The sequence below is a fragment of the Rhea americana genome, unplaced genomic scaffold (genome assembly GCF_003343005.1).
Source record: "Rhea americana isolate MKP2758 unplaced genomic scaffold, rheAme1 scaffold_107, whole genome shotgun sequence".
Taxonomy (NCBI): domain Eukaryota; kingdom Metazoa; phylum Chordata; class Aves; order Rheiformes; family Rheidae; genus Rhea; species Rhea americana.
This window is the reverse complement of record NW_028185117.1, coordinates 449,125-464,300: the sequence shown is the minus strand read 5'-3', so window position 1 is coordinate 464,300 and position 15,176 is coordinate 449,125. Positions and strand designations below refer to the sequence as shown.

At 37.2% G+C, this 15,176-nt stretch overlaps 1 protein-coding gene across 4 annotated transcripts in view; it reads right to left on the bottom strand.

Annotated features, from left to right (window-relative positions):
• Positions 1-875: 875 nt before the first annotated feature.
• Positions 876-15,176, bottom strand: part of CENPC (centromere protein C) — a 31,593-nt gene continuing 17,292 nt past the window's right edge. For all 4 annotated transcript variants that reach the window (XM_085310163.1, XM_085310170.1, XM_085310146.1 and 1 more), the window contains exons 15-19: positions 13,877-13,972; positions 13,373-13,527; positions 12,715-12,805; positions 11,903-11,975; positions 876-1,125 (exon numbers count right to left, since the gene is read on the bottom strand). In XM_085310163.1, the coding sequence (XP_085166289.1) occupies positions 1,083-1,125; positions 11,903-11,975; positions 12,715-12,805; positions 13,373-13,527; positions 13,877-13,972 (458 nt within the window). In that variant the 3' untranslated portion in view covers positions 876-1,082. The remainder of the gene's footprint in view (positions 1,126-11,902; positions 11,976-12,714; positions 12,806-13,372; positions 13,528-13,876; positions 13,973-15,176) is intronic.

Genomic DNA, 15,176 nt, shown 5'->3' with positions numbered 1-15,176 from the left:
TTAAAAAAAAAAAAAAAAAAAAAAGAACAAAATCCAAAAATCCTACCACCAAGAACTCAGCAGTAAGAACTGCATATCTGAGCCCAGTCTGGATTGTAGATGTCTCTAGGAACCATTTACTTTTACTACTCACAGTCAAAACTTTTGAGAAAATGAGCTCTTTGCTGGGGGATTAATAATAGATCTATGCAGATTGATATTCCCAGGAGATACAGGGAAAGTAAAAATATTAAAAACTGATGCTCCCAGCAAATGAAAAACTAATGTACCATATTTTCTCGAAGGGATGGGATGTGCTCTCATTTTATTTCCCTCTGATGACTATGCAAGACCTGCTATAATGGGTAAAGCTCAGGGAGCACCATCTCCCGCTAAACGGAAACACCTTGGAAATTTCCGAGAGAACACAGAGGGGAGCACAAGTCAAACAACCACACTCCAGGAGCGCTGAATGCTTACAATTCTGCAGCAGAATGTAGCTCTGTTTATAATTTACTTCAAAGTAGAAGAATTCTTCAATATTCACATTTCAGTCTGGAGTTTCTATATACCCATGGGCAGGAACAAAAGGCATTTTTAAGCAAGGATTCAAATAAAACCACTTTATTATTTAGGAACTTTTTTTCAAAAACAATCAGTATTGGCTTATTCTACTTTCAAACTCACCTTAAGAGTTTTATTACCTCTAATGGAATAGTTAAGAGACGGGCATCCATTGGTGACATCTTTGAAAACACTCAAGGTACCTCAGCTTATTTATAAATATTTATAAGTAAGAAACCACTTGTTTTCATGCAGTTACCTGCATTTTCAAAATCTCACCAACTACTAGAAAATTCATTCTTAAATGAGTCAGAAAGGTGAAGAAATCAAAATTGATTTTCATTATTTAATATTTATTGATACAAAACAAAAAATAACTTGTAACAAACTACTTATTTACAATTTACACTGGAGGAAGATCTTAAAAGATCAGTGAAACAGTGTACTCCCAGTACTGAGTATGTGTCCACTTGGATAGTAGTTACAAGCAGTCTTTTAGAACTCCCTCACATTAGATGATTTTCAGTTTGCAGGTGAAGTTATGGGGAAGAGGTCTCCAACATCTCCTCTCCTGCTTTTGGTCTAAAATATAAAAAAAAGAATTGAAGTTAGTTCATTCAGATTGACATAATCTGTAGCAAAAATCATGACCTATCTGGCCATGCTGTAATATTATAAAGTTACAGCACAGTAAGGTGAAAGAATTGCAAATTCTGGAAGAATGTTAGAGTATACACACTCTCCAGGCTCAAATCAATAAAAGTATTAGTATCATTTCAACTATGACTTTCAAAAAAGTGAATTACCTTAATATAATTCAATTAAACATGGCCTCTAATCCTCATGCAAAATTTGAAGTTGTCATAGTCACACCTGCTTGTAGCATTCCCACTTGGTCTGTAGATATTATTTATACTGTCAATAATATGAAATGTGTATTTTGCGCAGGACAAAGAAAACTTAAAATAACAAATGCACTGACCTCTAAGAAGAAAAGGTACTTTTAAGTTTCATGCTATTTTTGTAAGAATCCTGTGCATATTTTAGTTCACTTATATTCACTTGTGGACAAATGATCCACAATCCATGATTTACAGTCCTAAGGCCATAAAAAGCTGCTAACAGTCAAGAGAAGTCCAAGAATTAAAATGGTCGCCACTCAAGAGAATGAAGTCTGATGTAACCTGCCATCAAGTGACTGTCACTCCAGATGCAGAGTTACATGGGAAAAACAGCCACATCATCATCTGGACTGTACAAGATGCCAAATTTTCCAACTAATTTAAAGCCCTTATTAAAAAAAAACAAAAGGCTACCATTAAGACTTGTAAACACAGCAGCCCACTAACAAAATATCTCCTAAAAATTTGTTTGGTACAGATACAGAAAATTTTTAGCGAAATTCACAATACTGATCAGTGGACTTATCAAGCCCAGGATATGCATATTCCTTAGAGAGGTACTTCAAATCAAAGAACAAAAGGGGAAGGTCAACAGCTTTAACAAAAATTAATACTGTGTATTTTTTAATATGCTTTCATTGCAGGGAAATGATGCCTCTTCACCAGTGACCAAGCGCTCTAGCACATCCCATATACTCTTTCAGCCGGTATGTTCATGGTCTGCTGCATGACAAAAGTCTTCTCCTTGCTTTATCCGCAGAGGGTATATTCACCCACCCCTCTCCACCTCCTGTTTGAAGCACAAGATGCAAGGGTCCTCAGCACAATAGTGAACTAAATGTACAGAAGAGGAGCTTTCATAGCATGGGAGAGTCTGTGATTCCCCGAAGCAGCTCTGGGAACCACATGGGAATTAGGTGCAACTTCTCAATACTGGCAAAGGAATAAATAAAATCAAAGACAGAATGAATTACGAAATAACAGAACCACCTTTGCTGCTGATACTTGCATGAGGGTATGTGAACACCAAGATCCACTGCAATGAAAACAGTTCCAAACCTACTGCCAAGATCTTGATCGCTACTTAGGAAGCCACAGACAAGAGAAAAAAAAAAAGTACTCAGAACTGATAATTAGCCTGACTAATTGAAGTGAATCAAAGGTAAATCAAAGTGAGACAGGCCTGAGGGCAGTGAGAAAACCCAGTATCCTGCAGACAGACCAGGAACTGCTCTCCTCCCTGAGCACCTGGCAAGCTACACGGCAGGACCAGATTCCAAAAATCAGATTTACAGATGAGATAGATGTTGAGAGAGTAGATACCTCAGGCCAGAGCAGAAACTGAAAACAACATATGGGCACAGAAACAGATTTGAGATTCCCAGACACTCTTAGAGGACTGCTGATGCCCAGGCTCAGAACAGTGGGACGTGCACTGAGGTGACCTGTAACAGACAAGTCATTGCTGTAAAGTAGACTGATCGAATGATCCCCAAGAAGAAAACAAGAACTATACAGGACTCCTTTTCCCATAGCATCTGAGCTTTTTGTCTTCTGATCTCTTCTGTACCCCCTGACCCCTCCAGAGCAACCACAGTGACAAGGATGAGGATTGTGCACAGGCATGTACACAAATACTCTAATGTACTTTGCAAAAACATTCCCACCCCTGGGCAACAAGTAGGGTAAAATAAAGCTGACAGCTTCCAAACTGTTGGGTAAACCTGTATCATATGGAAGAAAACCTGAGGTGTGCTTGGTCAGCCACTAAGATATAGCAGGTCACAGCTCTGCCTCTAAGAGAAATCATCCTCTGACAGTGATCCTGCAGGGCCTCCCAGTCTTGCCAGCATGTTCAGTCCAGGCTCCTCCTCACACATTACAAAAATCCCACCAACCAAGACAACACTTCTCTCTTGGCATTGAATCACATTACCAGAAAACTCAGGAAGCAATGGGGATGGTGTACATATGTAAGCACGCAAATCTGCAGTGATGGGCCCGTATTTCCATGCTAGGCCTCTGTGCCAAAACCGGTGAATGCCAAGTGGCATTCCCACTGGCAACAGGAATGAAAATGTAAGCACAGGTGAACGTCTAGACTAGCCTGCCAGTACAAAAATTAGGATATGGCTTGGTGCCTAAGTAATGGCAAAGCCAAAGAAAGATTGTGCCAAGGCAAAAGAAGTCACCAGCATGCTGAATTAATGCTACCAGGGAAGCAGAACACACAATCTTCTGATGCTCTACGTTAAGTTTAGCCAGGTGGAATGGTGCTGAAAAGGAGTTTTTCAGCACTGCAGAGCCAGCCTCAACAGATGGATGAGACTCAAGGGCAACCACGTGGGCCTGAAGTGGTCTCAGTTCTGCTTCTGCAATCTGGAAGAAAACAAAGATGATGATGATGACAATGAACACCTTTCCAGGTATGTCCTATGCCATTCTTCTTGGAATTAAAACTACACTGAGGTCTTTCAAAGAATGAAGGTCAAAGGAAGCTTTGCAGTGCTTCTCTGAGCAAGAAAATTGAGAGTTTTGCTAAGCTTTGCACAAGGCTTTATGGAGAGGCAACCAGTGAACTTTTAAGCCTAAGAAAGAATTTAAATATCAGCAATTGAGTTGGAAAAAATTATACAATCCTCACTAGTGGCACAAAGACAAAAAAAAGAAACCTTTAGTGAGGGCACTGAAATCCAAAAACAGCAAGAAATTAGTTTAAGCAGCAAAGCAAAAAATGCAGGAGCAAAACACTCAAGCTTGTTAAGGCAGCTGAATGGTGAGAGCTGCCTTAACGCAATGGCAGGTGAAAGCCTCTTCATACAACCCACTCCAAGAGAAAAGGAGAGGCAAATGTGTACCTTTGACAGATACTGCAAGGAGAAAACTGCCAGCTCAAATGGCAGGACACAAAACATCTCACTGGCAGCATGTGCACATGGACTTTCATGAAGAAAAGGAAATTATGATAAACATTTTTGTAATATATAAGGGGATCCTCTCTTCATAACTCCTGAAATAATTCGAGTTCTAGATGAGTACAAAAGAAGTTGGACACCTAAGCAGGTTATTAGCACATACATACCTCCAATTAGTTAAAAACGTACTTCACTGGCGTACGCAGCTCCAGGAAAATGGGTAAGGACAGGGAAAAGAGGACTGGCCTACACCTCATTTGCAACCCTTAGCATCTCACCAGAGAGGAGCTTTGCGATGGAACAAATGCAAGCTTAAAACACTCTTCAGAAGAGGAACTCAATTATTTTCAGGAGAATAGCATTATTGCTATCATTCTCCTCCTCTTTTCTTCCATCATAACGCAAGTGTGTTATGCAGAATGGATGCAGAATGTAAGCAACAGAAGCCATTTTATGACCAAAGTAATGATTTCTGTGAACTTAACCAAGGTTAACAACCAAATAAAATGAAGCTATTCTAAATCCTGATGAGATAACCTTACTCAGTGTAATGTGTTTGAAGGGTTAAATAGGATGCAAAGATGAACTCTGTAAGCCACAAACACACACACACACACACACACACACACAAAAAGACAAATAAAGCAAACATTCAGTATTACTTTGTCTTTAGAAGATAGTGGGGGGTTGTTCACTGGCTGAAATACTGTTCAAGTCTGGAAGCTGTGTTCTAATTTATTCTTGCAGCAACCTACATGCTTTACTCATGAATTGTCCTAAGAGTGCATAATAAAACTCAACTGTTCAAAAGGCCAATGCCCACTTTCACCAATATTAAGAAAATCAGCCATAATAAAAGTCAGAGCGCATTTGCTGGATGCAAAAAGGCCTCTGCAATTATCACTTAATTGTCCTTCATGGGCCAATACAGCAAGTCTCATACTTTCCCCTTAAGGTTGATCCCTCCTTCAGCACTTTTTCCTAACTGGCTACTTAATTAGTCCTCTTTCCTAGGCTTAATTATAAATTTGTTTTCATTAATTAGCCTCTGAGCTGATTTGGCACTTACTGAGATATAAGAGAAGTGCTTAGTTCCTTCAGTGTATGGGCTACTGTATCCTAAGGGAGCCCCCTCATTGTCAGCCATAAAATTTCAAGTTGAAATTGTGTTTGGGAAAAAAAAAATTAACTTGCATATCTTTTTAATTGCCCACTCTGTTCTACAACACAAAAATGATATTAACATAAAGGACAGAATTAATTAAGTTTGGACCTCTTTTTCAATGGATCATGTTCAGCAGCTGAATCTTGCTCATTTAGATAATACAAAATTACTCAATACTCTTAAATGAAAGTGATAATAGCATTACTTTAATTCCCTAAAAAAGGATTACCAGCACAGAGAGTTGTGTTCTGATGGCACTAATGCTGGAAAGGTATCCCTCACCATGCAAACATCATGTTCAATTCTCCAAGAAGTTATTGAACTTAATTGAAAGCCCACATGCAACTGAGATGATCTAGTCTGCTACATCTTTTGACACTGGGACACTACTATTGTTTGTCACTGCATTAACACATCATATTGTTCGTTTCCTACTGCTTTTTTATGGTATGTCAATCCCAGAAGACGCCCAAACAACTTTATCATACACCTGCAATCTTGATCAATTCTTATTTCAACTAGATGCTGAAAGGACTGGAAAAAGCAACTTCGAACACCTGTAGCTAAGAAATAGAATGAGCTAAATAGCATAATACAATTTGCATTATCAGCTGTCCTACCAACCAGCTGGTATTTTACCAACTTCTCAAGTAGTTATTATCAAGAACACTGCTGTTCTTCAGTCTTAAGGTTTAGCTGTCCTACCAACCAGCTGGTATTTTACCAACTTCTCAAGTAGTTATTATCAAGAACACTGCTGTTCTTCAGTCTTAAGGTTTAGAAGTCCTTACCTATTGAGTCGCAAAGGGAAGTTAAGTATCTTATTCGTGAGATTAATATATTTTTCTCTGAAAGCTTTTAGATTTGGATCTCAATTAAATATACAGATTGGAAAAGTAAACAGTTTGCTTTCTTCAACCGCATGTTTCATTCATTGCCCCTGTTGTGTACCAAACACAAGAAGACTGCTTAACAAATGCAAAGCAAATGCGGTTTTACAACCTTTTGTGAGCCCTTCCTCAGGCACAGCAGTTTAAATCCAGCAAAATAGGAACACAARTCTTGTAGGTAAACTCAAAAATACAGAACAGTTTTGCAGGCATCCCTTTAACATATCCTCTCTCCAATAAGCAGTTGGCTAGCCAATTATTTTCACTGATGATCGAATATTTTTCTAATCTTAGAACTGAATATTAAGAATCAATTTTGTTGTCAAATCCTAAAGTAAATTTTCACATGCAACCAGAGAAAATTTTGGCTATGACTATATTCATGAACATCAGGAAGCAACGGGATATTCCAAAGAGGAAATGTACCATTTTGGAAGGACTAAGATATTCAGTTACAAGAGCTGCTAATACCATTAAAGAGGCACATTCTTTACTGTTCAGTTAGATGTATTATCTTCAATCAATCATCACTTAAAATAAATCCTGTATTACAATACACAGTAGACAGTGTACATCAGTAGAAATATAAATAAGAAATATTTCTTCATTCTGAAACGTCTTTTCAGACATTATGAGAACGAGGATATAGCTCTTTAGGTTTATTACATTTCCCCAACATTAATTTAAAATCATCTGCAGATAATTAATTTAGTTACACACTTGAAAAATAGAAGGWCTTGTATTTGTGCCCCAGATCGTTTTATTTATCGTCTATAATTATTCAGCTCATATTCTCCTGTTTTCTGTTTCCTAAGTTTTATAAATACACATGTATACACAGATCCGATCCTTTTGCAATCATTCTCCTGCTGCTTTGAAGTGCAAAAAGCTTTGTTTAGTAAAACAGGAACAGCTTTCTAGCCAAATGAAACTCCAGATAGTTGCACCTTCAAAAGAATCTGCTAACCAGAAAAGTCATTTTTCTCAGAGACACCCAAAGTCTTTAATAAATCTGATTCTCATATTTAGGTGAATCATTGTCAGTAAAGCTCTTAAAATTTGCTTCTAGTTCTTATAATACATACCGTAAAACACAAGTACATACTAACATTGAGTAGATGAAATATATATATGACTCAGCCTTTGTTTTCAAATCTCTCAGTTACAGTTCACAGAAAGCAATGAATTAACATCCTAAAACAGCAATCTCCCCCAGAAATAGTATAATTACTGCATCAGCAACAGAACTTGCACTGTCCTGGCATGATTCTTTCATGATCATAATCCTGGAAGCACCATCTATCTACAGCAATGATACAGTAAATTAGTCTCCATTCAAATCCAATTCTTATTTGCTTCAGTGAGCCTGCTAAAGGTATGGCAAATAGAATACGGATGTGCCTAAGATGAAGTGAATCAATACCCTTCTTCAGCTGGCAGCAGGTAACTCTTGCTAACTAATTTTGGTCCAGCTTAGCATGAACCTGGCTCACATTTATACTACATTTAGAGGTAACATTCTGTATTCCAGTATAAGCAAAACGTTACACTATCCAAGCTGAATACGTAATACTTTATAGCCCAGGAAGTAATCTAAAAGCTGTTTTAAAAGCTTACAACATGCAAACAACATTATATGAACTATAGGAATATATATTTAAGCTATGGGCCACAAAATGATGCACATGGGCTATTATCTTAGCATTTTTCAAAGTCTAAATAATTTTGCCACATCTCTATGCAAAATCATCATAATGGGCTGTGGAAGTTTACTCAACTCAATAGAAAATATGCAAAGGAGAAGAATCGCATCTTGGCAAGAAACAGAAAGGGATTTACAAAAGCTAATTTCTCAAATGTCAGAAAAATACTCATTAGACTTTTTTCTTCCTTTACAATATCCCACTTGGTAAAGGAAAAAAGTAGACCACCAAAGGTTACCCATGACTACTAATAACCTGATAGACACTAAAATATAGGAAGCAGAAGCCCTAACAATAACAGGCAAAAATGAAACATAGTGGCATCTTCTGACTAATGGCCAATTACTGTTTGCTGCATTTTAAACCGTAGAACTCAGCACCCTTAGGAGCAGCGAAACTCAGGCGCAAACAGAACTTCATGACAGCAGCTGTCATGCAACCCAGACAAAGGGGAAGCAATCTAGCTCAATTCAACTCCTTATACACTGTGTACTAGTATTTTTAAAAACAGTTTCAAGTGAACGGCTGCAACTGGTACAACACACAAATTAGCAAGATACAATGTCTAGTCCTAATGTTAATGGAAAACGATTTACACTTACTGGCAAAAGACTTTACCTGAATTTTTATCTCTCTCTGTAACATACGCTTCTTCCTCCCTTTTAAAAGTCAAACCTTGCTAAAGTATAAATGCCAGTCTAAGCACAAATAAATGTGCTTAGAGCTCCATCTAATGGTAAATACTGAAATTGTTTGTATAGATGGGGGGAAAAAGTTTTTTTTTTCTTTTTAATTCTTTTATATTCTACCCCTCCTTCTTTCCAAAATGGAGTATTTTTTCAAAACTACAAAATGTTGGAGCTACTAAAAGCAATATCCTAAATACAGTAACACGCATACTCAGCTTAAATGACTTTGCTACTAAAGAGAGAAAAATCAAACACCGAGATGCAGTTCAACTCTGAAATGTTCTCTGCAAATTCAACTATATAGGATACTTCTTGTAAGAAATTCAGTAGCCAGGAAGTAACAAAGCTATCTAGCCCCAAAAATTACTTTACAGAACCTGCAGTATTCTGTTGACATTCCCAGCCACAAAATTAGGAAAGCCTGACCAAATGTTCATAGCGCTCTGACCTCGGTCTTGCACTTCAACATCTGGCACTTCCCATTCTGAGTCAGGAATACATCTGTGCACATTTACATTTGTTTAAGAAAATGTTCTGAAGGATGGATTTTTTTTTCATTATTTACTCATAACCCCAAAAGAATCCACACAAAAGCGTGCTGCCACATTGCAATGTAGTGCAAGACAGATTGGTGCCTGATACAGAAACACACGACCGATTAGCTGAACCTACCCAGTGTGCAACATGTTGCCGGCAAGTGCCAGGCTGCCTGGACTTCCCTAACAAATACATCCACACTTTCCTTCAGAACCATAAACTCTGTAACCCATATTGTTCACCAGCTCCTTCACAAGTCATCCTGCTCTCCACCCCGGCAAAGTGAATGGATAGCAAACGATATGCTCCTTTGCAAGGCTACACTGGAGTTTCTCTCATAGTGGGAAAAAGCCCCAGCAAAGAGGCCATTTGTGGAATGCAACCAATGCTCCAGGTAACGGCAGTTTTGGCAAGTATATGCCATTGCCAAGATGCATATCTTAATACCCTCTAAAAGGCCAGACTGACTAAAAATAAAAGTTCAAGACAAAATTTCTTTTTTTTTTTGGGGGGGGGGGGGGAGTGTCATATTTGACAAAAGGAATCCACAAACTTAATGAAGTTTAGCACCATCCCCACTCATCTCTGGACAGGAATGGGGAATTCATTTAGCATGTTCATGACCATGTTGTGAAACACACTTGATGCACAAGGATATTCTATGATGCCAGCATGTTAGACCGACATATTAGACATATAGTAGATATATTTTATCACCAATTTCAGCACTGTAGAAGGAATGGCTGATGAAGATAGACCCTGTTATGTAAGTAGAAAGATTCTGGGTGCTGAAGGCAGGGGTACCTGGATGCTATCTCAGCAGCAAGTCATCCACATTTCAGTGCACATGAGCTTCCATCAGAGACTCAAGGGAGCTACACAATCTCAGCAGACAGGTAATACAGAAGAGAACCTGTAACCTATCTTCCTTCTGAACTCCCCTACCTTTAACACATCTGAAAAGCGGTTGTATTCTGACTTTCAGCTCAAGGTGCTGTGCTCAGAGATCACATCTATGCCTTGACTGCTGGGAGACATGTGGGAGAAGAATAGATGATCTTTGGTTTAATGCTAGCCCTGTACAGTTTTCCAAATGGCAAATTTCCAGATCTCTGCAGGCCTGAGGAGTCAAAAGACTTACAAACTGAGCATTTTACTGGGTGAGGTTCCCTCAAGCAGTGGAGACAGCCTGTATGCCCATCTGGTAGCTAACATGGCTCCAGTACAGAAGGGACAAAATTTGAATCTACATGACCTTGAAGAGACCAACCCAAGCCCAAAATTCAGAAAAGCTGCCAACACCAAATTATTATCAGCTGCAACTAAATGASTTTTTCAAATTCTCATGTTCAACTGCCTACAAAATTAGAGGCTGGGGGGGGGGGGAGGTCTTTCCCTGCAGTCTGAGCCTTGACAGCAAATAGCTTGTATCATGGAAGAGGATGAACTGAATGGTGTCTGACATACTCCTGTTTCGCCTTCTCCGAGTTCAGCATGACTTAGCCATAAATATACACAAGCCATATGACTTCTACTGACTAAGTATGTCCAAAGTCAGGCTGTACACATACTGATTACAGGAATGACTGCTTGAAATAGTATGTTAAAAAAACATATATATGTATATTATCTCATATCTCATATTATCTCAACTTCCCCAAACTAACTGATCTCTCACAGAGAAACAGTAATCTCAGTGTCCATGCACTTTCACTAATACATGAAGTTATTTGGCAGCTGAGAGCTTCTTAAGCGAAGCAGTAAAAGCCAATTCCTCTTTCTTACTTTATTACGTACTTTAGGCACGGCATAGATTGTTAAGACTGTTTATAAGATAAATACTCAGTCTTTAAGCAGTTTTCTTTTCCTGTTCAGTTCCCCTCATCACCTCCTCTTCTGATAGAGCAGTGACAATTCAGAGAAAGGACCCTATTGTAATAGCTGTAGTTTATCCTTATCTTCAGCCATAAGGAACCTTGAATAGCTTGGATGACAACCGCTATATATGCTACCAGTTGTCTACTGGTTTTTGAAATATGCAGAACATTGGAAGAACATATTGGAAGAATTCTGTACTGTAGCAGACAACCATTTCAGCAGCCCATCTCCACGACCAACAATTATTGAAGTGTAAGCAGCACGATCCTACATTTAAATAGAGATTATTCTGAAACATTTTCACTAGACAAATATTAAGTCTACCAGATGTTATCTGAAGATGTCAAAACTTACTCAACTGCTACGCACCTTTGGGGTTATTAGGCATATAAATACAACTTGGAACAACAACAACTTTTACTTGAGAATTCTGCAAGTATCTTTTTATCTCTGGATGACAAAACAACAGTATCAGATCCAGAGTAAACCTCTTCATTATGTAATTTCAGTAAATTTCTCAGTTGGTTTTTAACTCTTTTTTTATACTGATTTCACCTGCTCTGTTAGTTTGTAATGTTAAGCAGGACAAATGCTTTTTATGTAAAAAGAAACTCAAAAAACTCTATTATACAAAAGCATGAAAAGTATTTTAACAAACTTTTATATGTAAAGTTCTTTACCTGTCTCCTTTCAGTTGTGTGAAGAGAAGAATGCTTTCTTCATTCAGAATATTTCGTATGTTATATCCATTTCCTACAAAGAAAAGTAGAAAAGGTTTTGTTTAGAAGCCATTAACAATTCTTGAAGTTTACAACTTTACAACTTACTTTTCATTATGCATTTAGCAGTGATAACAAGGAAGAAAACCTACATCTAGTCTCCTTTAGAACTACTACAAACTCTCCTGATTTCAGTCCTGCCCCTTGAAGGGCAGTTTCTTATATGGAATTCATTCCACTTTCATTTCAAAAGAGCAGAATCAGAAGTATCTAACAATTCTCAACCAGTGTGAAGTTACAGCCCTTTCAACACACAGTCTACACCTTCAACAGATCAAGCACAGAGTATAATAGGCATTGAACTGATCCAACTGGATTTTCATAATTTTATGTAGACGATCAGCAAAAAGGTGAAGACCAAAACAATCATATTAATTGCTACTATATTAAGCTGTCTGTGAAGCTTTACAAACATTGTAGTTCAGGACAGAAACAGAATATCAAAGAGAATGTACCCCTTATAATTTGATTATGTAATCAAAAACTTTGAAGCCTACCCACTAGAACATGCAGTGTTTGCATGGTTACCTTCAAAGGTTAGGTCGTCAACCCATGTCCAGTGTTGGGTCACACTCCCCTCTTCTTAATTCTATTCTTTCCCATTCCCTATTCAAAATTCTTCTAAAATCATCATTCAGCTCAGTTTTACTTCCTAGCATGCTAATTCAGTCTAGTCTGTTTCCAACAAAGTGGTTTTAAACACATGTGCTTACCTGCTGGAACATAGAAGAAGTTCCCTGTAGTCAGATAATACGAAGTCTTATGCAAGGTAAGAACAATTTTGCCTTGGATAACGTAGAAAGCCTTAATATAAGCCAAAAGGGTTCTAAGATTAGCAATGATCCTTGTGCAAACATTTTTTAAAAACTGCCTAAAAAACAAAGCTCTTTGTTTTCCCAAAACCAGTTGTAAACGAAGGTCAAAAACAAATAAACTAACATAATAAGCAGAGTTGCAACTTCTTTTCACCATCTGTGTTGAAAAGTAAGTTGTTATACTTAAAACTAGAAGGAAAAGACTTTTCCTTTTTCTTTTTTCCCTTTTCTTTATATTTCTATTTTGCCTGTAAGTTCCAAACAGTAAGAGCATACAGAGATACAGGTTTAATGTCAAACAAAGCAAGACAATGTGCATGCAAAATACTTGAGCCAATATTATCAAGTTTGGGGCTTTTTTTCATTTGTTGGATTTCACAACTGAAATGATTCTTTAATATTTCCTGTATATATTTGCATTTAAAAGAGAAAAAACATGAAAAATAAACCTCTCATTCATATGCTACTTTTAACCATTCTAAGTATTCTTCAAAGTGTTAAAGATTTTCTGTATACATACAGTACACTATATAAAATAGAAAAAACATACACTTACTATTGTATCCATGTGAACAAACTGGTGTCCCTTTTCTTTAAGTGGTTTCAAGATCAATTTACCCATTGCAAAATCAGAGGTATTCAGATTTTTATATATTTCTACTGATTGATCTTTAAAGAAGCAGGAATGTCTGTTTCCAGTGTTAATACACTCTACAAAATAAAATCCAGGAAATTAACTTTAAAGCCAACACATAATCAGTTTTGTTATCAGCTCAATAATCACTTTTTAAATTATATACTGTGTGCATGATATCACTGCAATACCCCAAAGAGCTAGATTCAATATTAACTAAAAAGATCAGGACATTTCACTCCCCCATCCTCCTTTTTCTCACACTCAAGCTTTTTCTACAGAAAAAATAAAAAAAATTCAACAGTTCAGTTATTTTATGCTTAAGGAGGCACGAATAATATTTTCTAGATCAGTCCCAAAGAGGACTCTGTTCTACATACTTACTATATAACTCAAAAAGGTCCTTGTCAAACCCCCTCAACTTACCTAGAAGAACTTCCTTATTTGTTATTGAGTCCAGTACAACGGTTGGCTTAGAAGTATCAGCTAGAGTCTGATCCAAATTTACAGCTATCTCACTCCCTGAGGAGAAAAAAAGACCAGCAAAATAATCACTCTACATTTAAAAAAAATTTTATGATGTCACCACAATTCTTTCAGAATTTTAGATTTCAAACATAGGTACTTGAATTTATTAAGTGAGTAAATAGAATGATGTACACTTTCTTCAAATAAAAAAAAACATAATAATTCTTTGAATTTTCGTTGGAATTACTTCTATATGTGATAGATACGGAGACCCTGAACCCTAAAGAACTTGGCAATGCCAACTATTTCTACTATGCTAYCAATAACAATATCCACGTGTGTTTTAAAAGAACTTTTCCCCAAACAGATGTTGTTCCTAAACAAAAGAAGAATATTGGATATATGATGAACAAGGATTAATTTCCTTCTACACATTGTTGATAGGCTGCATAAAGAGATGAAATGTTCAGAAGAATAAACACGTGTTCAGCTTTCCTCTTCTTGGGAGATACAATTAAAGGAACTTCACTTTAAGTTCTAAATCAGAAAACTATTTCTATAATGAAAAGGTTTTCTCCAGAAAAGGCAATAGCCTAGCATTTGATGTCAAACTTGCACTTTTCAAACAAAAAAGAGACACCAGAGAACTTTCAAGATAGAGCAAATATCCCCAAACTCTCTTACAGAAGTCTCTTAAGCAGACAAGTTGAGCACAGAAAATTTATCTATGGGCAGTCAGAACMAGGATGGCAAACTTCAGCACTTTACATAAGCTTATAAAAGCTTACCTACTCTTACACCAAGACAATCAGGGAGGGAAAGAAAGTTATTGTGTTTGAAACAGCTATGTTCCAACACAGTCACCTCTCCATAAGCAAAAAACAACAGCTGTAACTTTATAGATATAACCACAGAATTTTTGTAGTATCAACAGAATCTATGAAATTCTACCCAGCTCTTTATATGTGGGCCTTACACATCTCACTTAAAATTCAAGGATGCTAACACACACATATCACTCAGGATGGATGTCTGTTAAATAGCAAATCTATCATTTCTGAGGCAGTTTAAATGCATCTAAAACAGTAAATAATTCTTGGAAGACACAGTATGAATAGTCAGTACCAGCTCCAGCTCAAGTTTACATGGGCTACAAACGACTTGCATAAAAATTTAACAGTTGTGCTCAGAGCAAGGGTTTATCTAGACAAGGATACTGCCTCTAGCAACAGCCAAAAGTAGGTACCTCTCTAATGCC